This window comes from Lissotriton helveticus, chromosome 6, assembly GCF_964261635.1.
Source record: "Lissotriton helveticus chromosome 6, aLisHel1.1, whole genome shotgun sequence".
Taxonomy (NCBI): domain Eukaryota; kingdom Metazoa; phylum Chordata; class Amphibia; order Caudata; family Salamandridae; genus Lissotriton; species Lissotriton helveticus.
The window spans coordinates 2,048,735,665-2,048,759,474 of NC_136067.1; the positions used below are offsets into that span (position 1 = coordinate 2,048,735,665).

At 48.6% G+C, this 23,810-nt stretch overlaps 1 protein-coding gene across 6 annotated transcripts in view; it reads right to left on the reverse strand.

Annotated features, from left to right (window-relative positions):
• DNAJC5G (DnaJ heat shock protein family (Hsp40) member C5 gamma) overlaps positions 1 to 23,810 on the reverse strand; it is a 219,731-nt gene that overhangs the window by 70,704 nt on the left and 125,217 nt on the right. For all 6 annotated transcript variants that reach the window (XM_078650088.1, XM_078650086.1, XM_078650087.1 and 3 more), the window contains one exon: positions 22,171 to 22,289. In XM_078650088.1, coding sequence (XP_078506214.1) covers positions 22,171 to 22,289 — 119 coding nt within the window. The remainder of the gene's footprint in view (positions 1 to 22,170; positions 22,290 to 23,810) is intronic.

Below are 23,810 nucleotides of genomic sequence, written 5' to 3' on the forward strand. Positions count from 1 at the left end.
GGACGTCAATGTGTGGGTACTTGGATCCACACACGGGACATTTCTTGAATGGACTCCGTTCCATGCCGTCGAAGTCTTGCTGCGTCGACTAGGCCCCGATCACCGAAGAGTCACACGACCCCCGGATATCCGACTACACGAGCTGGAAGATAGACGGGACCGAACGCGAACAATACCGACGGTGCAAAGAAGGCCTTTTGGCCTCGAAAAAGTACTATCACGATTCCGAACAGGAGACGTCGAAATCACATCCGAACCCAATGGCGGAAAAAAACAATCTGGGGATGGAGTCGATGCCCATGCGCACTGTAGTCCAGGGGAGGAGCCACCTATCTCGTGATACTTCGAAGACTCTTCCAGGACAACAATGTGCAATCATCCGGACCCAACACTAGGCGGCGATCTATGCTACAGATATGAATTTAGCAGCCCTCATGCCTCGAACGCTTGGGGATACTGCTGTACATGCGATGCAAGACCAAGGGAATGCCTTCTGCTGTGCTCTCCCTGAAGTGCTCCAAAGCAGAGTCTGCATGGTCTTTGAAGAGATGTGTGCATTCAAATGGAATGTCCATCATGGAATGATGGATGGATGTACCTGGAAAGTCCTGTAGAAGGACTGAAGCACCACACTTTTCCCAACTGCTATACCCAAGCAGTCAGTGTCCAGGCCAGATACTTCGAAAAGTCCCGATCACCCTGAAGAACATGCTGTAGGATTGGCTCTGAGGTCTAATGGGACTACTGCCAGGATCTTTGCGACCATGTCTCAATGCTTCCGGCTATCTACCCAGGAGGCAACTCGAGTTCACTGAACGGATGGCAAGGTTAGCGGAGGAGAACATGTGCTTTTTTAATGTTTACAAGCGTGGGGTAGTGGTTGGAAAAACATTTGTGTTCTGCCTTTTCATAGATGCCTGAACTACCAGGGTTTCTGGTGTAGGGTATTGCAGGAGAAAGACAGGATATCATGCAACAGGTTTCTATGTTTTCTGTGCTTACTGCAGGACTTCAGTGGTGGGTGTAAGTCACAGAGCTCCGCTGCCCTTCTAATCACAATTTAGAAAGAGGCAGACTCTTTGGTGGCTGGAGTAGGATAATGTAAGCCTGTGTCAGGAATCTTATCAAGCCCAAAGGCATTTTGCATGTCCAGAAAAAGGTTCTAATCATCATAAACAGGACTGTCTTCATAATTGTGCTTAGACACGTCATAATGGAGCAGAAGCGCTTCTGAATCAGAGTATGCAAGAGGGAGTGAGGGTTGTAGCTTTGGTGGAGGTTGCAACAGTTTTGTTTCAAAGTCTGAAAGAAGTATTGGGTTACCCATCCAACGATGACGCTCAGGGTTCCAGCGTCTGTCTTGGTGCGACAGGGGGCACTGGGCATGGCGCCAGCCCCAGAGTTGGATTTGACACCCTTACCAGGATTATGGGCCACAGTCAGTCAGGGACGGCTCAGCTTGACTGGAAGTCCTCTCCGATCCCTAGGACCCATAGGTCCTCAAGAGGAATCCAGTAGGTCACCAAAGACCCACAACAAGGCATCCCTGAATTCTTTGATCTTTTGTAGCATCGCTGATAAACTGGGAAACTTAAGCTGCATCAGAACTTGGCTGGAACCGGTTTCAAAGATGGACTACGTTTGAGTACTGAGATATTGGACATTATGTGACTATGTGGCCACATACTTCCCAGTACCCCTGGGGGGCAGGTTAGGAAACCTGTCCAAGCACCAGTATGAGACCAGGCTGGACTACTGCATCTCCCTCACCGACTCCACCTGCAAAATGAGTATGTTTGATCAGGTCACTAGACGCCTCTTGAAAGACAGCCCACCACCTCACTGTATGGTTCAAGAGGGGAGAATGGGCTGTACCTGATCAGAACATCAGAGTGAAGCACCTGCTGCACAGACCTCTCTCTGGCCAGACCACAGTTTGCTCGACCCATACATGCCAACAGAGTCGATTCAGGTGGGAGACTCGCAATAAACTTTCTATAAGACAATTGTTAGTTATTTTAGCTCTACCCCACCTGAAGTTGTCTCAGCTTCAAATAAAAGTCAATGGGCAAAATACATTCCCCCGATTTTGTCACCAAAATCTCCCACTTTTCTGTAAATGTTGGCATGTATGCAGGCCTTATTCCCCCTCTGCCCTGCTGCCACTTGTAATCATCCCAACAGGTCATTGGAGTATCCCCAGCAATCAAGTCACCAGGGCAGCGTTTAGCTTGATGGCAACATTTCAAGGTGGTCCGGCACAGAGCTCACTTAGAGAGTGCCCCCACCATCTATGATGCCTTGGCAGGACATATTGGGACACTCCTCAGCAGTTCCAACTGATTGACCTTTCAACAGTGTTGAGGCCTCCCCCTCTTTGTTTTAGGAGGCTGCTAATGCCTACCCTTACCTTGCTGGTAATCCCCCTCATGTGCTCATACGTTGTATGGCAGGCTGGAAAAAATATTTCCTTGCTCTAGCACGAGACCTTTTTCCTAACAGCCACCACATGGACAGATCGTTTGAGGCTCTGAGACTAAAGCTAGTACACAGATTGTGGTTGCGCCATATGGCTCTTCCTAGAATTGTTTTTGGGGATTAATGAGGAGACCGAGAAACATAACTTAAGTTCTCATATGTACATTGGTTTGGTCATTGATTGGCATCACTATGTTGTCACCACAATCGTCACATCTACAAGAGTGCACTCCTGCTATTTCTGGTCCTCAATGCGTAATATCAAGGACCTGGGCAAGATGGCTCAGGGGGCTAAAATGAAGTCCAAATTACTTGCGATTGCTGATTGTAGTCTGGGCAAGCGTTTCGTGGACTTCACAATCAGCCCGGATGGAGTCGCCTTGGGCAAACTCAGTAAGGTTTCATCTGCCGATACCAAAATTGCCCTTAAGAGTAAGACTGACACAGTTCTAGACCATGTGCAGTTTTGAAAAGATCAGCATACATTTTTTTTTAAATGGCCAGTCAAACAAAAGTGTCCTATAGGATGCGATTCCACAGGCTATCAATCTGTCCTGGCAAATGCCAGACCTAACTGAATGGATGTGGTTCCTGGAAGAGTGGGCTGAAGATGTTGGGGAGTCAAGGAGGAATAATTTGTGCATCATAGGTCCTACTGAAAATGCTGAAGACAGTAACATTCATAGAATTTTTGCCTAAAACCAAAGTCTTTACTCTGTGTCTGTCTGCCTACTTCACTATTAATGGGGCCCATACTGTCCTGGGACAGTGGCCCCATTTAGACTCTTTGTGGTGAAAGTACTGAACTAAAGGACTGACCCCGTACTACAAGGGGCCAGGATGAAAGTTACCTACTTCTTGTAAGCATCTAAAGTAATAATTTTACCCGATTACAACTTGGCAGTAACACATCAGAGGGCCTCCTTCATTAATGTAAAAGATAAGGGCCCTAAAACTCAAATACGCCCTCATCTTTCCCACAAAAACTAAAACAGTCACTGATCAACATGCTCATTACTTCATGGATCCTCCAGACACTTGGACTTGGATGGAATACTACAGCTTTTGGAGAGGGGTCGTATAGTCAACAGTCATCTCATTGCTCCTCTCACAGGCATCTCAGGAACTGCTGATCTGCACAGCAACAAAACACCCTCTCGCGCAGGACACCCTCATTAAGGCAATCTTGGGAGGAATGAAACATGGCTGCAACACTTAGGGTCAGCAACATCCGTAACTTAAATGAAGATTTTAACATCCTATGCAGAGTCCATGTAGTCTTTGGCATATAGCAATTTGTGTTCCCTGCCAGTGATCACAACGCAGACAGACAACTTACTGCAGGCCTTACAACGGATATATCATTTTTATTTCTGAAATGCTTTTCTCTCAATGTAGATCAATCCTAGTTATTATCAGACGACCAGATTGATGCATTAGCTTAGATATGCAGTTGAGGAACCAGACCACCTTACAATGGTGGGCCACCTCGGAGTGGCTTACTCGGATTTGGGTGTGTAGTCCTAAACAGCCCCCCCTCTTCTGCATAGTGATTTTGCTTCCCATGGGGTTGAGTAGCAGGAGGAGATCCCCATCACTGATTAGATACACAAATGCAGCTGCATCAGGCTCAACATAGTTGTGACCATCAGGCAGTGAAAGTGGAGCACCACATTAGTAATAAGGCTTAGTGTCGCCCATCACCGCCTAATGACAACTCTAGGCGGTGAAAACCCTATCTATTGCAATGAGTTGCTTTCCTTACATTGTTTCATTGTTGAGTGGACAGTCTTATCCTTACAATCTGTATAGGAGTTGGTTGGTGGGTTAATTGTCCTTTTTTTTTGAGGGGGCAGGGGGTGTTGAGCATACCCCTTTCCCCCCCACCCCCTCCACAGGGTCCACTATAAAGTTTACTCAGTTATCAGGTAAAGCGCAGCAGATTGTTCTTCTGCATAATATTTCCCATACATTCTTATAGCAATTTTCAGATTCTGACCTCGATTATTCAGGAAATGAGCTTCCCTAGTTAGCAGTGCTGGAGGTGGGTTGGGGGGGGCTAAACGCAGAAGATGGCTGCCGCTTGAGTGGAGAGCTCCCAGGCCCGTAATTGGCAAATCCAATATCCTGTAGACATTGGGATGTCATCTCCCCATGTAAACATGTCCAGTGGACTGCTGATGGCAGCTGCGGCCTCCAGTCGTGTACGGCGGTCTGGTAGTGTGGTCAAATGGAGCACTGAGGCTGTAGCCCCAATGGCTGTATGGTGGGCCCAACATTTCTGGGAGCGGCTTGCGGTGCTGGGCACCCCTGCAGAGACTGTACCTGCCTGGGCCGGTCGTCACCTGCCCTGGCCGAATTTGACCCAATCTGGCCTCCGTGGGGCAGCAGACAGGGAAGCCGTTCTGCGAGTCAGAGGCCGGTAGTGGCAGCAGGCCAGGCAGACGCCGCACTACCAACAGAAACGAAGTCGTCCAAGGCATGGCCTCCATGGTCTACAAAGGTGAGTGGACCTGGGGTGGAGGCCGCAGCCGGGTGAGGCGGAGAACTGGCTAGTTGGGAAACAAAGGGCAAATCCCTGCAAGAGATGACTGGGTGCCGCTGTGAGGCCCATGGGGGCAACATAATGTAATGCAGAGAGGCCTTGCTGCGATGCCCGGCCTGAATATTTTGCCCTGCTGCACTTAGAGGGCTTATCCTGCCAGGTTTCAGTAGCCTGGGTGACACCTGACTTTGGACCTAAGAGACAGTACTCCTTTCCATAATTGACCCGGGGGGCTGCCCTGAATCTGGCAGGCCCCAATGTCAGCAGCCCCCTCCCCCCAGGGCGCAGCTGCCACTGCTGCGACCTGAAACAGACTACTGTGAAGCCACCCATCTGCTGCAGGCACCCAGGCCCAATCACTGGACGCTTTGATCTGCTGTTATGGGCCGTGTGACGTGCAAGGCTGCTGGCTTCTGATCTCCAATTACAGTCCACCAGATCAGATATCCCCACTCCCCATCCTAGACATTATCTTGAATGAAATCCGTGAGTCCAGGGCTGCCATTGAGCTACGCATGGGAACAGTAAATACGGATGTCAACATCCTCGGAGCGGACCACCAAAAACTAGCGGAAAAGTGAAGGACAGCAAAGCCACATGACTGACCTTGTTCCTTGGAGAGCGGAACACATTTCTGCAGTTGTGCAGCTCCCACGGGAGGTGGCCACCTTGCGGACGGTGCAGAAGATGCGGCAGGCCCACCCTTCCGCAACAACGTATGGATCATTGGGCTACTGGAGAACAGCGAGGGCCACAACCCCACTCAATTCAAACAGTGGCTGCGGGAGGTGGGGTAGAGTCGACTAGCCTCAGATGTGCAGCATGGAACGGGTGTACCGTGTCCCGGCCAGGAGGCTCGCCCCTGGAGCACCCCTGTGGCCACTGGTGACCAGAATCCTCAACTACAGGGACGGGAATGTCCTCCTACGCAGCACCCCCGAACACGCACCTCTACTATTCAATAATGCCCGAATACAGCAGTTTCCAGACTATACCATTCCTGTCCAGGATCCAAGGTAAATACGTCCTGTCAGCAAGGACAGTGGAAAGATGTGCCAGAAATGTTCAGTGTTCCGTGTTCCCTACTCCGCAGCACAGCCTCAGACATTCAAATCTCTCCAATCCTGGGTGCAGGGGTTCACACAGACACCTGGCGTAGCCTTAATGGGGGGGGAGGGGTGGGGGGGTGGAATACACAAGCTACTGGAACGTATACTGTGCACCACCTCACTCCTTGCTCAGATCATGCATGCCATCTACCTAGGAAAAACCCTGTTAGGTCACAATCCTTTGGACCAGATGTGGACGCTGGGCCAGGTGCCCACCCCTGTTCCCACATGGAAACTTGGCCCCTTGGACCTCGCCTTTGAAAGAGGAGGCATTTTGTGATACCGTTGCCAAATCCTTGGTCCTAATGAATAGCCTTGGGGTAGGGCTTGAAACACGTAGACCTAGGAACATAAAGTCCATGGGTTTCAACTTTCCCCATTTTTAACCATACCGGATAGACGGTACTAATAAAATATTTTTCCTACTAGCCAGGTATTTTTAATCTTTCACTATCCCTCCCAATTTGTCTTTTCATTTATTATAGACATCAAAAAAGTGCTCCCACATAACTCGTAGCCCGCAGCATTCCCTGTTCCACAGCAGAACAGAAAGACCCCAATGATGAAGCATGCCACCAAGGGGACACCGTGGTGGGTGAGGGTAAACTTCCTGTTTTCCTAACACCTGAAGTGGAAAGGAAGTCCCAAAAAACAGATGCTCATTAACCAGACTGTCCCCTTTGGAAACCAACCCTGGTGGCATCCGCTACATTCAGATATTTGGGGATTCAAGTATACAGAGACACAGGCTCTTCTAGAAGGGAATCTTCAGAAGGCGATCACCTCCCGCCATTCTCAGGTTGCCTTTTGAACTTTGATCCCGCTCTCTGTGACTGGCCGCCTGGCCATCCCCAAAATGGCGAGGCTTCCACACCTACTTTATTCGTTCGTAAATCTAACAGTAGTGATCCCGGCCCAATATTTGAAGTTCCTGAATACTCGGATAGACTTGATGTGAGGGCCTGGCAGGAGGCGCATCAGTCTTGCTAAGCGGCAGCTGGCACCAGACAGCAGAGGGATGAGAGCACTGGACTTTAAATCTCATTGCTTTTCAGGGCAGCTGCAGCAGCTCTCCTATTGGCTGGCCAGAAGCAACCTTCATGAGATAGATTACACATTCAAAATTACACAAATTACTCTACCTTCGTGCACCCTCAAAAGGGCTTGGCCCACACTATCCTCGTACTCAGCACAAATTGGAGACTTTAGTACATCAATAAAGATTTAATAAAAAAAAATTAAAGTCAACAGTACTTGATATATGCCATACTCAAGAGCCACAGTGATCATATGTTGTTTTTATAGGAGGTACAATAGGATAGGTCTTGGGGTCTACTTTGTGGCTAACAGTCTTTTTGGACACCAATGGTCGATTTACTCTGCTTAAGAGTGCAGTAGATGGGTTGCACGAATGCCCTCAATGTGAACAGCAGGCATTTCACGACTCTCTCAGACTTGGTGGTTATCCTTTGGATTTTAGGGGGGCTGGAGGGGGGGGGGGGGTAGATTAACATTTTTATTTTAAATGTCCCACTAGACTGCTTGCATCCACCATTACAGCACCCCTTGGTTATATGCAAAACAAAAGCTTTAGCAAACTCGCAATAACACTAGTTCTCACCAAGGCCTAGGACGCTATCCGCCCGGCTATTTTGAATGTTCTTAATGCCTCCATCACCACTAACTCTGTCCCTGCCCCTTGGAAGTGTGCGATGGTCAAGGCTCTATTAAAAAAGCCCTCCCTGGACCAGAACTATTTGGCCAACTTCCGCCCAATCTCCTTACTCCCCGGATGAGTAAATTGCTTGAGAGGCACGTTAACACCATCTTAGTAGACTACCTGGAATCAGCGGGTCTGCTTTGTGCCTCTCAGACAGGGTTCCGCCCCCAGCACGGGACCGAAACTGCCCTTATTGCGGTAACGGAGGAAACCCGAGCCGTGCTGGACCGGGGAGGAAAGGCAGCAATCATCTTACTCGATCTCAGCGCCGCGTTCGACACAGTCAACCATACCACCTTATTACATCGTTTAATGGGTCTGGGTGTGTCGGGCACTGGAATGGCTGTCCTCCTTCCTGGATGAGCGCTTCTTCCAGGTGTTTGAGGATGAGGTAGCCTCCTCCAAACATCCTCTTAGCTGCGGGGTGCCTCAGGGCTCCTCCCTGAGCCCCACGCTTTTTAACGTTTATATGCAACCTCTAGCGGGGATAGTCCAACCCTTTGGTGTGCATATTGTCACCTACGCGGACGATACCCAACTGGTGGTCTCTCTTGACCACACGGAAGGGTCGTCCAACACCTTAGGTCCCTGTCTGGAGGCTGTTGCCAGGTGGATGCAACTCTCCTGCCTCAAACTAAACGGAGAGAAGACGGAGGTTATGCTGCTGGGCAACTCTCCGTTGACTTCTCTGGCCTCTATTTGGCCCACCTGCCTCGGCGTCCCTCCCCCCAAACCTCAGATAAAGAGCCTGGGCATTTGGCTCGACAAGGCGCTTGACTTCTCGGTTCAAGCCACCAAAACAGCTGCTACATGTGTGGGGCTTCTGAAGATGCTCCGTAAAGTGCTCCCTTTGCTCCCTCTCCAGGCGAGGAGAATCATGGTCCAGGACCTGATCCTCTCTCGCCTGGATTATGGAAACGCCTTATACCTAGGAGCCCCGGTAGCTGTGACCCACAGGCTCCAAGTTACACAAAACTGTGCCGCTCACCTACTGTACAACATCCCTCGTTGGCAGTCAGCCAAGCATGCCCTAAAAGATCTTCACTGGCTTCCAGAGCTCAGTTCAAGGCCATGTGCATGGTGCACAAATCCTTCCACCGAACGGGCCCTGCCATCCTGTTTCCCTTAGTTCTGCCCTATGGCCCCCCCCCCCCCCAGAGCCCTCCGCTCCGGATCACTGCATCTAGCGACCACAACAAAAATCAACAAAGCAAGGTGGGGTGGTCGCTCTTTTTCCCCACACGGCTGCTAGGCTCTGGAACTCCCTTCCCCTCGCCTTGAGAGGGAACCCAAACAGGATGGCTTTCAGGAAAGCGCTGAAAACACACTTGTACACTAAAATTTGGTAACTTCCCTGGTAGCCCACTTCAGCAATCAATGTAAGCGCTGCGAGGCCTCCGGGTAGTTTTGGCGCTATATAAATATAATTTTTCATTTCATTTCATTTCAGTCGTTGGTAGACTCCTACCTGGGCCGGCTCTATGGCAGTACGACCGGTGAAGCCGCACCAGGTGCAGAGCTTGTAGGACACGGTTTAGAAATAAAAGCTGCTGCTGCTCCTCGTGTGTCCCGCAGTTTTAAGACAACACAAATGTCAAGATAATCCTGGTGAATGATGTTCCTGCTGCAGAGAGAACAGAGTCTTGTCTAATGGCAGTTTTTATTTAAAGTAGCGCAAAGGGTTAATATGCCTGCTGCAGAGAACTTGTACCATGCAGATCGCAGAACAGTATTTTGAGTGGATAGTTCAGTGCGTTACTGCTTTTGTCAAATACACCCTTTGTTACTGGTTACTTGCAGTTCATAAATTACAATCCTATGATAGTACAGTGACCTATGAACTGTCAAGGAACTGCATGCAAACTGAATGATATAGGTTAGAACAGTGGGTCTGCACCCCCCAGACTTCCACTATCCTGTTTCTAAAAAAGGTTTTTTCTAGGTAGAAATATATTCCTCTTTTTTAATATTTTTTCAAAAAGCCAAGCAATGCGGTACATTTTAAATCCTTAGTTTATGCTTGCCCAGACCAAACACTTAAAATATCCGGCCTACTAGCATGGATGACAAGTGATACATACAACAACGAGGACTACAAATTGTAGGAAACATTTCCCATTGACTGGTTTACACATATATGGATTCATGGTCTCTGTATACCCTCATCGTCATACATCAATTAAACTTGACACCGCCCCTACTCTATTGGCATTCAAGGATCTCTCCTCTGATCTTGCTCTAAAACTCATCTTACAATGTAAATCCGGCTCCCCCTTGGACCCGGTTCCCCCTAAGATCATGACTGACCTAGCCACCCTACTATTAAAGCCACTGACTTCCCTTTGGAATGCCTCCTTACAGCTAGGCCAATTCCCCTCGGCTTGGAAAGAAGCCTTGCTTGTGCCTATCTTAAAGAAATCTGATGCTGATCCTACTCAATCCTGTAACTATCGGCCTATCTCCCTCCTCCCTAAACCAGCGAAGGTTTTGGAGAAGGCCGTCCAACTTCAACTGGCAGAATATATCCAAACTAATTCTCTGCTCCATGACTCCCAGTCCGGTTTCCGTGCTGGCTTTAGCACGGAAACTGCATTACTGGAGGTTTCTGAGACTGTTCGAGAGTGTGTGGACAAGGGCGAGGAGGCCATGCTGGTCCTCCTCGACCTGTCCGCCGCTTTCGATACGGTGTCTCATCAAATACTTCTAGCCCGATTGGAGCAGATTGGACTGGGTGGTGCTGCACTATCCTGGATCACCTCTTTTCTCCAGGGCCGATCTCAGAGGGTTTTTCTTAGACCTTTTAAATCTGGGCCCAAACCTCTTACATGTGGAGTTCCTCAGGGCTCAGCATTGAGTCCCCTGTTTTTTAATGTCTACCTAGCCCCGCTGGCCAGAGTTGTAGAGGCATGTGGAGTCAGAGTGATCTCATATGCTGATGATACTCAGCTGATATTCTCTTTTAGAGATCACTCTGACTCCAGCCTCTCCAGTTTCCGCCATTGTTTGGGAGAAATCTGTTCTTGGATGGCCACGAACCACCTCCGTCTGAATGCGGATAAGACGGAGGTTTTGTTTTTTAATCAAAAAATGACTATTCCCCCCTCTCTGTGGTGGCCTTCGGTTCTTAACCCTCCTCCTATTCCGGTGCACACTGCCCATAACTTGGGATTCCAGTTTGACGACACGCTCTCCTGCGGCCCGCAAATTAATAAAGTCACGGCTGCCTGCTTTGGTAAGATAAAAATGATGAAAAAATGTTTTCCATTCTTGCCAATGGATGCGCGTAGAACAGTCACTCAGGCGTTAATTACGTCCCATTTGGACTACGCCAACAGTCTGTATGCGGGGGCCCCTCTGTACCTAATTGAACGCCTTCAAGCAGTGCAAAATGCGGCAGCTAGACTGATTGGCAACATCCCTTTTCGACATTCGATTTCTGTGTTTCGCAAAAAGCTCCATTGGCTTCCCATAGCCTCTCGGATTAAGTTTCAGATACTTACTCTTGTTTTCCGGGCTCTCAACGGTACCGGCCCAGATTACCTGAGAAAGAGACTTACATTATCTCATTCTGTGAGAGATTTACGATCCAACAGCCTACGCCTTCTGGTGGTGCCACGCTTCCGCCGCGCTCGAATGGGCGGCAGAGCTTTTGCTGTCCTTGCTACGAAACACTGGAACGGCCTCCCCCTGGACCTTAGATTTGCCTCATCTGAAGCACAATTTCGTAACCGCCTGAAAACTTGGCTATTCTCCTCATCTTGATTTCTCCATCTCTGTGGACAGTCTTTTAGCGCCGGGACACCTCCGACGGAGGTAGCTGCGCGCTTTATAAGAGCCATAAATAAATAATAAAATAAATATATTGTATGTGTAATATAAAATGCTCTGAACCCCTACACTGGCATGAGTAGCACTATAAGATGAAAGAAATCCTTTTGAGAGGAGCTATAGAGAGATGAGGGGCACTGTTGGAGGGTAGTAGCGAGGGAACCTGTGGAGAAAGGTCATGGGAGGTATCAAAAAAGATTTTTGCACCAGGTGCCACCAGCGCGAAGGCCGGCCCGACTCCTGGACAGTTATGAATCCAACCGCAAGATATTACTTGTTCTATTCTAGCTCCCAACATACGGCAGGCTTGATCACATTATGAAATGCGTTACTTACCTGTAACAGCAGTTATCCAGAATTGGTGTCTTTCATAGATTCACATGCCTGAATCATTCCCCGTCGTCGAGACGGGAGCCTCCGGTAAATAAAAAAGTAATGTCCTATAGACATACATAGAGAAAATAGGCCCAAGGGTCTCCCCTTAGTGGCCTTTCCTTGTCCTTATGTAAAAAAAGGACCAAACTCTTACAGTCAGCCAATCAGCTCCGACCTCCCTCTAGGACCTCCCTGGGAGGAGCCCCAGTCCCTCAGATTTTCGTACGCACCCAACTAGGTTGGCGTAATATTGTTAGAGAGGGATGTGAGACCTTCCAGGGGAGGCGGGAGGGTTGCATGTGAATCTATGAAAGACACCAATACTGGATAACTGCTGTTACAGGTAAGTAACGCATTTCTTATCCAGTATTTGGGTGTCTTTCATAGATTCACATGCCTGAATCAGAATAGCTAGCAATCAGATATGCACCTGCGTGATGGAAATGCTCTGTAGTCACAGTAGACAATGCATGTGTCGTCATACAACATGTGGACAGCATAACAGTAACATCACAATAGCAAGGAACGTGCATACCTGGATGGCGGGATGTAGGAAGGCTCACATCACTGAAAGAGATGGCGAAGCACTGCCTGGCCCACTGCCGCATCCTTCTGAAGTTCGATATCCAGGCAGTAATGTCTGGAGAAAGTGTGCGGTGACTTCCAAGTCGCCGCTCTGCAAATGTCCAAGATTGGTACCCCAGCGAACAGTGCTGCGGACGTGGACATCGCCCTGGTGGAGTGAGCAGTAACATGTTCAGTTAAAGGCCGTCCGGCCTTGTCGTGGCAGAATGCAATCGCTGAGGATATCCACCTGGAGATGCTTTGCTTCGTGAGAGGCAGGCCCACTCTTGGTCTGCTGTATGCCACAAACAGCTGTGAAGATTTCCTGAGAGCCTTAGTTTTGTCCAGGTAGAATTTTAGGCACCTCTGAAGGTCCAGAGAATGCAGCGCTCTTTCCGCTGCTGTGGACGGATTTGCAAAGAAGGACCTGAGGACAATTGGCTCGTTGAGATGAAAGTCCGAAGGGACTTTAGGTATGAATTTAGGGTTTGGTCTCAGCACTACCCTGTCTTGTCTGAATTGCATATATGGTTCTTGAATGGACAAAGCTTGCAGCTCGCTAACTCTCCTGGCTGATGTTAGAGCGAGCAAGAGTGCTGTTTTCCAGGAGATGTGTTTGATGGATGCTCGATGGATGGGTTCAAATGGACTTCTCATGAGTTGGTTGAGTACCAGATTCAGTTGCCATGTTGGAGGGACTTTCCGAGGCCTCGGAAAGGATCTGTAGAGCCCCTTCAGGAATTGCTTGACTAGTCTACTGGACCACAGAGGAGGTCCTGTGAAAGTCCTAGTGAATCTAGAGATAGCTGCGAGGTGAACTTTTATGGATGCATGTGCCAGGCCTGACTGTGCTAAATGCAGCAGGTATGGTAGTATTTGTTCAGGGGTGACTGAGAGTGGTCTTAGATCCCGATCCACACACCACATGCAGAACCGTTTCCACTTGAGAGTGTAGGTTTTGTTTGTACTATCCGCTCTCGACAAGATATCCCTGCAGTCCTGCGGGATATTTAGTCCACTGAACTCCCTGTGCTCAGGAGCCAGGCCGATAACTTGAGTGATTGGAGGTTCGGGTGTTGCACCTGACCGTTGGACATTGTTAAGAGGTTCGGGTGCTGCCTCAGACGGATCGGTGACCTGATGGAAAGTCGAAGTAGATCCGAGAACCAGTGTTGTCTCGGCCAGAACGGGGCAATCAGGATTAGGGTACATGGCTCCGCCTTCATCTTCCTGAGGAGCCTCGGGATCATTGGAAACGGAGGAAAGGCGTACGCAAACGCGCTGGACCATCCGATGGAGAATGCATTCCCCAGAGACCCTTGTTGGGGATGCCAGCTTGCGTAGTGCGGACATTTGGTGTTTTCTTTGGTGGCAAACATGTCGATGTTCGGGACTCCCCATTGAGAGAAGACGTGTTCCAGGGCGTTGTCGCTCAGCTCCCACTCGTGGGAGAGGGATCTTTGCCTGCTCAGGGCATCCGCGATAGTATTGTCTTTTCCGGGGACATAGTCCGCCTTGAGTTGGATCCCGTGTAACACCAGCCAGTTCCAGATTTTCTGCGATTCGCGTGATAGAGAGAGCGAACGCGTTCCCCCTGTTTGTTGAGGTAGTGCATCGTCGTGGTGTTGTCCGTTTTGACGAGCACTGGGGAGTTCTGGATGCGTGGCAGGAATGCCTGTAGAGCAAGATATACCGCCCTCAGCTCCAAGAGATTTATGTGGAGCAGTTTTTCCTGAGAGTCCCACTTGCCGCTGATTCGAAGATCTTGTAGAACGGCGCCCCATCCTTCCAAGGAGGCGTCCGTGGTGATCACCAGAGGTGTCGCCGGAAGGAGAAACGGTAATCCTACATTCAGATTTTTTCGATTCCTCCACCAAGCTAGGCTTGTGGACATTTTTGGTGTGATTTGCACAATGTCCTCGAAAGAGCCAGTGCTTTGGGTCCATTGGGTTGCGAGAGCTTCCTGCAATGGGCGCATCCTGAGTCGGCAGTGAGGGATAAGGAGTATGCACGAAGACATCATTCCCATGAGGGATGTGTAAGTGCGCACTTTGATGTATGTTTTTGTCGCCACAGCCGTGGCCAGAGATAGTATCTTGTCCGCCCTCTCCTTCGAGGGAAAGGCCTTCACGCACTCCGTGTCCAGGATAGCCCCTAGGAAGGTGATCCTTGTCGTAGGGGTGGTGCAGGATTTTTTGAGATTGATGGTTAATCCTAGCCTCTGAAAAAGATTGGTGCAGGCGCAGGAGGATGCTGCCGCGTCCTCGGCTGAGGGTGCTTTCACCAGCCAGTCGTCTAGGTAAGGGAAGACTTGGTGACCCAACTGACGCAGAAATGCCGCCACCGGTGCTAGGCACTTCGTGAAGATCCGCGGCGCGGACTTGAGGCCAAATGGTAGGACTCTGAACTGATAATGTCGGCCCGCCACCTCGAACCGCAGGAACTTTCTGTGACGCTTGAGGATGGGGATGTGGTAGTAGGCATCCTGGAGATCTAAGGATGTCATGAAATCTCCTTGTTCGAGAGTGCCCAGGATTTCTTGAATCGTCACCATCCTGAACGATTGGCTCCGTAGGAAGGCATTGAGTGCCCGAAGGTCTAGAATGGGCCTCCACTTGTCCTCTTTCTGTCTTACAAGAAAGAAGTGTGAATAAAACCCCTTCCCCTTCTGGGATGCTGGAACTCGTTCGATTGCTCTTTTTTGTAGCATTATAGCGAGTTCTAGGGTAAGGAGCCGTAGATGTTTGTGCGTCCGTCTTTTGGGAGGTGTGTTGGGAGGCAGGGATGTGAACTCGAGAGAGTGTCCGAATCTTATAATTTGGAGAACCCATCGGTCCGTGGTGATGTGTTGCCAATTGTCGAGGAAATGGGTCAGTTTTCCTCCAATTTGAAAGGATGTAGAGGGTGGTGGGACTGGCTGGAGTAATCGGTCACTGGCGTCCGCCAGCGCCCCTTTTGGAATTCCTGCCCCTGAAGGTAGATCGTCCGTATGAAGATTGACGGGCTTGTTGTTGTTTATGCTGGTATTGATTTTTGTTGGTAGAGGAATACGAGGACCGGTTCTGGTAGGAACCGCGATAAGAGGACTGACCTCTGGATCGGTTTCCCCGAAAGGACTGGTTCCGGGACTGTAACGTGCCTAGCGCCCTTGCAGTGTCGGTGTCCTTCTTGATAGTTTGCAGTGCCTCGTCGATCTTGTCCCCAAAGAGATGCTGGCCGTCGAAGGGCATGTCCAGCACCTTCAATTGTACTTCCTGGCGGAACGACGTCGCCTTCAGCGATCCTTGACGGCGTAGCACAGCCGCTCCGGCTAGTTGACGGAAGCCAGTCATGGCTGCATCTATCGCGCAGTCAATTATTTCCGCCGCCGAAGATTGACCTTCCGACAGGAGAGCCTTGACCTCCCCCTTTACGGCATCAGGCAGTTCCTTCAGGTATGGGGCTATGTCCTCCCAGAGTTGGCGATTGTAGCGCCCCAACAAGGCAATGGAGTTCGCGATCTTGATGGTCATGGCCGACGTGGACGTGAATCTCTTCCCTATCGTGTCCAGCTTCCTGCCTTCCTTGTCCGGAGGAGCGGACAGTGGGGAGGAAGGGTTGCGGGAGTGTTTCTGGGCCGCCTGCGTGACCACCGAGTCAGGTTTTGGGTGCCCGTTGAGGCAAGCCGCCGCCTTAAGTGGGGCTTTATATTTCTTGTCCAGGCGCGGAACAACCGCAGGCACGGAAGCGGGTGTCAGCATCAATTTCTTGCCCTGTTCCCACAAGAACTCTATGATTGGAATAGATTTGGTTGCCTTTTGTGTCTGCTCTTTGAAGTCATGCAGGAAGCAGTCCGTTTCCGTTGATTCCACTACCATATGGAATCTCTTCGCTGCCCGTTCCACAAGTTTGTGGAAGCCTGCTATGTCCACAGGCGGCGAATCCGCCTGTCGCGGTTCAGGTGAAGCCGGGGATGGCGCTACATACTCGTCATCTCCATACTCGTTATCTCCATCCTGGTCCGAGTGGACCGAGTGGACTTCCTGGACCTCTCCTTCCTCCAATTCTTCCTCCTCCTCGTCGTCGTCCGAGGAGTCCATCACCTGAGGCTGGGTCTCACGGTGGGTTTGGGGGTGAGTTTGAGACCGTTTTGGGGCAGACGCTGGTGTATGGTCTACCGGTGTCTGATGACCACTGTCCGCATCCGGGAATCTTTGCTTGTAGTCCTGCACAAGGAACCGCAGGTCATTGACCAGAGTCGCCGGTAGGCATATCATGGGGGTGACCTCCGTGCGGACACTAGTGTGGATGGAGTGTTCCTGAAAAGTTAGGTCCTCCTGCTCCTCATCGGTGCTTTGGCACTTGACGTTGAGGTCCGAGATGGAGGTAGCTGGACCCATGTGGTCATCCTCTTCGGATTCCTCACTTTGGAAGATGTCGTGAGGCGGTTGCATCTCCACTTTGCTCGGAGACGTGGTTTCCGGGGTAATTTGTGTTTTTCTAGACTTGCTAGACGCAGCATGTGTTCCTGTCGACGTCGAGTGCGTCGTCGACGGCGGTGGCATGAGGGTCGGCATCTCTACCAGTTCGGATTTTTTCCATGGTTCCGATGCCGTCTCCGACGACGAGTCTTCCTTCGTCGTCGGCGTCGTCGACGACGGTCCCTTCGTCGACGGTTCCTTCGTCGACGGTTCCTTCGTCGACGGTCCCTTCGTCGACAGTGTCTTCGTCGACAGTGTCTTCGTCGACAGTGTCTTCGTCGACAGTGTCTTCGTCGACAGTGTCTTCGTCGACAGTGTCTTCGTCGACAGTGTCTTCGTCGACAGTGTCTTCGTCGACAGTGTCTTCGTCGACAGTGTCTTCGTCGACAGTGTCTTCGTCGACGGTGTCTTCGTCGACGGTGTCTTCGTCGACGGTGTCGTCGTCGACGGTGTCGTCGTCGACTGCGTGGACGACTGTACCTTGGTCGTCGACGACTTCGATGACGATGTTGTCGTCGTCGGTACCTTCGTCGACGGCGAGCCCGCCGTCGACTGTCTTCGTCGTCGACGTCTTCGTCGACGTCTGTGAGTTCTTCGACGACGGTGGGCTCGTTAATGACGATGCCGTCGTCGATGGTGTGGTTCTCGTCGTCGACAGGGTCTTCGTCGTCGACGACGATTGCAGTAATATAATAGAGGAAACAGGTCTACCTGATGATGTTGAGGAAGTAGTCGTCGTCGTCGACGCTGAAGGCGATGACGCTGATGTCGTCGACACAGTGGTTGTGACAGAGGTTGTTTTGTGGGTCTGTCTGGTAGACGATGGAGCAGGCCTTTTGAAGGTGTGATCAGCCTGAACAGACACTGAAGATGACGTAGATCTTGCCTCTGAAGACTTTTTTGTCTTCGTAGGAGGAGTGTCTGAGGGGCCCGGGGAAGATACCCTGGGCCTCTTTTTAGAGACTTCTGAGCTTTTGGAAACACTGCTCTCAGAAGATTCAAGATTGTCTCTGTCCTTCAGCCTGTCCAGCCAGATGAGAAGGCGTCCTTCCCTGTCTCTCACAGTCTTTTTAGGGAAAGACCTACAGATCCTGCACTTGTCCGAGACATGATCTGGGTAAAGGCAGTACAAGCATAGCTCATGCTTATCATCCACATGGATCCTCTTCTTCCCACAGGAAGAGCAGGCCCTGAACAGGGCTTTCTTCTGTGACTCCGACATGGAAGAAGTTTGTGGAAAGAAGCCACTTACTGCAAACAGTGTAGTGAAGAATCCTTGAAGGGTTGAGAGCGAGGAATCACTTTTGAAGAAAGTTAGATGATTATAAGTAATCTTGAGCAGAGCTCAAGCTGGAGACTCCCTAGCACAACGTGCGGTAGAAAATCTGAGGGACTGGGGCTCCTGCCAGGGAGGTCCTAGAGGGAGGTCGGAGCTGATTGGCTGACTGTAAGAGTTTGGTCCTTTTTTTACATAAGGACAAGGAAAGGCCACTAAGGGGAGACCCTTGGGCCTATTTTCTCTATGTATGTCTATAGGACATTACTTTTTTATTTACCGGAGGCTCCCGTCTCGACGACGGGGAATTATTCAGGCATGTGAATCTATGAAAGACACCCAAATACTGGATAATTGCACAGACATGCAGGGTTAGGTTACACAAGTTGCAAACATCGGAAAGAACTTTTGACCATAGCCTGTTGGAGCTCAGCGTAAATTGGAGTAAGCTCCCCGCCCTGAGTCCCACATGGAAATTGCAACCTGTGCAGTTGGAGGATCCAGTTTTCAGGACATTTTTAGAAAAGCAAAAAAAAATGTTCCCATAGAAATAGACCCAACTGCTGCATCCTTTTTTGATTAAGTAAGAAACGCAAAACTGTCTTTAGGGGACTAGTATTCAAGTCACAGCAGATGCTTGCAAGACAATTGAAAACAGACGCGACAAGGTACAGAATTTGCATTTACAAGTAGAACAAGAAGCTGCTAGAACTGTAGAGGGGCAGGCAGCACTAATGTAAGCAAAAACAAAACACCACTCAGGATTGCAGGTGAAGTGCATGGACTACAATTATTATTGTACCAAAACTCACAAAAGTATACTTCCAACGTTGTTGGGCCGCCCACGGGTTGAAGTTTTGGAATAACCCATTAGGGAACCTCCTCCTATAATTGGCAATGAGGAAGAACCCCCCACCCCCTTGGCTCCAATGGTCTTCCCATTGAGTTTATAAAATCTATGCTGCATTATTAAGTCCTCGACTCGTTAGTCTATTTTTCACAACAGGCGGGCCACTAACCACCCATAATTAATGGGGCCATTAAAATGTCAATCCCCACACCAGGTGGAGACTTGAAGCTTATCCCTCCTGATAGGATGATCTCAGTCCTGAATGCAAAATACTTAGTAAACTATTAGCAAATAGACACCTATCCCTACTCCCTGGACATAGCTCAATATTTCATCTATGACAACTGTTTGGTAATCTAGAAGAAGATCCGTAATACAAGGTGCTTCACCTTAAACCTTGGAAAGGGTCTTTGATAATGTAAACTGGGGATATATTCTTACAGTCCTAAGGATGTTTGTGAAGTGAATGATCTGAAGGGCCAAAGTGCTTAGGGCACCTCACCATAGATTCGATCCACATTAGCACTGGGGCACGGCAGGAATTTCTGTTACGCCCACGCCTGTCCTTTGCTTTAATCAGAACCTGTAGCAGCTATGATCAGGGATATTGGTTAAGCTTAGGGTCTCATAATTAGAGGCATTACCCACACTATATTATTATACGCTGATGGCATCTTGATATATGTTCAAGTAGCAAATACCAATTTATCTAGTGCCCTGTTGGCCTTCCGGAAGAACTTCCCTCCAAGCGCAGCACTGGAGCCAATGCCCCATGGACTGATCCATGGAGGGCTGCGCTGTGAATATCATGTGTTTTGGTGTCTGGGTATTAAAATCAGATAATAACTAACTGGACAGGAATATAGGAGCGGCTATTCACTTCCTGCAGTTGCAAGTAATGTTCTGGTCTTCACTTTCCCTTTCAGTTGTGGGTAGAGAAGCAAAGGTGAAGATGGTGGTGTTGACCTGCCTCCTTTACTATGTTGTTAACCTCCCTATTGTTCTCCTTTGGAAAAGCTTCTGTGAAATAAATTACCTTTCAGGCAGTTTGATACGGTGGTCAAATAGACATGGGGTAGCCTTATGGAAACTACAGTTACTGACATATAAAGGGGTTCAGGTCCCCCATATTTTGAAGTTTACTACCTTGTGGCGCAGCTGCAATCAGTGGCCCTATTGATTGGCGCGACTCAACCTGTCCAAAGCGGGATCCTCGATAGCCTAATGGCAGGAGGGAAGGTTACGAATAATCTGCTTCCCTGAAAGACAACCCTTGAAGGACTCTCCCACACTTGTCCTAATCGTATGTCCTTGCCTGCCTGCAACATGCCTTCTGGTTGTCCTGCTAGACCATATGCTCCACTCGAAAACATTTAGGAGCCTCCTATACCATACAGGCACCATTAGAAGGAACGATCTGGGAGGAGTTCGGCATCACAGTGATAGATCTTTTTCATAAGGGTGCCCTAGCAGATTGGAAACCATTACCAAACAGGTGTGGGCTGTCAGGCAGACCAAGGCCTTAGTGAGAGCTGTCAAGACATATTTGGGTATAAAACGCGACGAACCCCCAACACATGCCGCGTTACATGCCCCACACACAGTGGGGGCAGGAAGAAGACTAATCAGTAGGGTTAACTATAGTAGAGCACACAGCAACGTCGCAACAGCCACCAAGTAATAAAGGGGGAAGGGGCAACGGTAGAGCATTTAGTCACAAAGAAGAAAATATACTGCTGCAGTATCCACACAAGATCTCCCGCAATGTTCAGTTTAAACAATGATATACTCTGCAGAGAGGCTACTTGACAGCACTTAAAATCAGAGGGATCTCCCAGACAGTGTGGCGGCATGTCCGAAATTCCATGGTGAGTGTGCCGACTTTAAGCACATGATATGGAGTTTCTTTCATCTACAAATATTCTGGACAGAGATTACCAAATTGGTTACGTCAAATGACTAGAAGAACTGATCCCGCTACTTTTAAATGGTGTATTTTAGGTTGTTCATGGGACCTACAAAGGACACATTATGTCTACATTTATTGACAGTGTTGTTAACTAAATTACAGTAAACGTTTCCCGGGAAGGTGCAGATTTCCCTAAACTTTTAGCGTTTGCTTGGACAATGATTTCCAGGGTTTGGAACCAACTTGGCAGAAAGGAGGGTTATTCTTTATAGTGAATCTGAAATGGATATATATTGAACAGCGAAATGCTTTAAGATTTTCTATAGAGCAAATTTTGTGCATCTCTCCTATGATACCCTTATTTTGCTTCAATGCTGAATATATCAAAAGAGAATATAACAGCTATGCTCTAAAACTCCTATATATATCTAAATCTAGAGATTTATACATCTCTATAATTATAGATGTATACATCTAGAGATGTATACATATATACTCTGGTCATATGGGCTCCAAGTCGCTTCTCTCGATGCTGGGTCACTGCTCTGAATGGCGTCTCATTCCAATTGAAAAAGGGTGCCATGGTTCTGAAGTCTGGTTTGGTGGGATGAATCCCATTCCTCTTTTTACAGGATTCATGCGACCCCCGCTATGTCACTATTGAAGTCTGGAATAAGCGGACAGGGTGGACGGCAGTAGTTCTTCATCCATTTCTGTGCATACTTAACTCAATAAAAAACACAGCTTAATTAAACATTCGCTCCATCAGCTTAGTAGGTCTAGCTCAGATCTAAAGCAGAAACCTTTGACAAACTCCCTGGACTGGTTAGGTGTTCCCATACCGTGCAAGATTAGTTCCAGGTTTCCCTCCCCTCAAAAGAGCACTTCTCGAAGAAGAAACTTTCCCCAGAGTCTTTTTGTGAGATCTGAGCACGCGGGTCCCACCTGCTTCAACCCCTAGTCTTACGCCAACTACCATGGAGAGTACAAATTAACAGAAGTGGCAACAGGAAATCCACTAACCCTAACGGGAATACATCACATCTTAAGCCTTACCTATAAGATTTCTTGATGTCATCTGCAGAAGCACCTTTCTCCAGTCCTAGTACTTTGTAGAGACTTTCCCCTGTCCGGGACATCTTCCGTGTGGGTTTCGGGGGCTCGGCCATCTTGCTCTGTGAGGAAGAGTCAAATAATGTCTTAGCAAACAGAATGGCCAATAATGGGACAAACATGTAGGATTAGCTAAAAGTACATGGAATAATTCAAATAAAATCAACAAAGCATAGGATAAGCTCTCCAACAACCCAACCCGATTAAGTAAACCTGTGATGCGGTTAGAAACAAAGAAAAGAATGTTTACTAATATGGCTTGGCTGCATTCTTAACAGTGGCCAAATATTAGCAGGTTTTCTGCAACCTGGGACCGACCAGAGCAGAAAAAGCAGCTAGCACAGGCTTGGTAGAAGTGTACAGAGGGGATTTTGCGTGACATGTTTGGTGGTTCAAAGGTTAAAGTATAGAAGCTTTAAACAGAATTCTGTCCTTCCACTTTCCCATTAGTAAAAAACACATTGTGAATAAGAGGGTAGTGAGATGTCCCCTCATATCCATCCCAATGAATGTCTCAAATGACAAGTGTGAAAGCATGGTGGATCATCGTGTCTGGTGCAGGTTTCCAATGACACCTCCACAGACATTTAAATCCTGTTCATAAGGAGAGAGTTTAGACCACCTGGTCAAGACCACATTTTAAACAGTCACAAAAGAGATAGTCTTCCACTAATTGAAGGATCTTTTCTGCTACCTCCATCCACATGCATCTTATTTTTGTATGCTCTTTGCTTTTGAAAAATATGAATTTGCCATCTTGAAAAGGAAAAGCACGTGTGACAAGCACCAAGCACATGTGAGTGATCTCACATGAATGATGTTCTCTGATTTTTTAAACATCTCTGCTAACAGAAGGTTGTCTGATGCTGAAGCAGAGATTGGAGGACTAGCAGCAAGGTTCAGATGTGAGAAGTATTGAAACCTTTCTCTTGCAATCTTAAATCAGTTGCCAGCAGTAGCTCAAGCGAGAGGTGATTAAATATTGTGGGACCTGGGGACAAGGATCGCTCTCTCGGCCCCTCTCATCCGTCGGAACCAGCATACTACTAGGTGTAACTAAGATTCAGAACACAATGCTGTTCTAAGAAGTCATGCTTTTAGTTTTTCTAGCAGGGGCACCAAACTAATTCCATACCCAGTGTGATGCTCTGCGTAGATCGCTTTAATATGCGCCGTGGTAGACGCAGATATGAACTGTCAAGACTTCAGAAAGAGAGACATAGTTCAGAATGCCTGCCCCAGAAAACATACAATTTCACTGCAAAAAGTCTAGCCAATTACCTTTTTGGATGGACCCCCCTAGAGCACATACAATAGTTTAGCACAGTCCAACAAGGGTGTCCGCTAGCATTCTGGAAGAAGGCATGGCACAACATGGAAAGGACTTTTAGATTTTTGGGTATCTCTTCAATGTGTTTGAGCTCAGAAGGACAAAAACAGGCAAACAAATCTTCTGACCAACAAACGTTAGATTGGATCGAATGAAAAGAAAATTACAGGTACATTACTAAGTAAAATGGGAGTCATAATAAGGGGATTGTAACCCGTTTAGAAGCAATGTACTACCTCAACAATGAAACAGA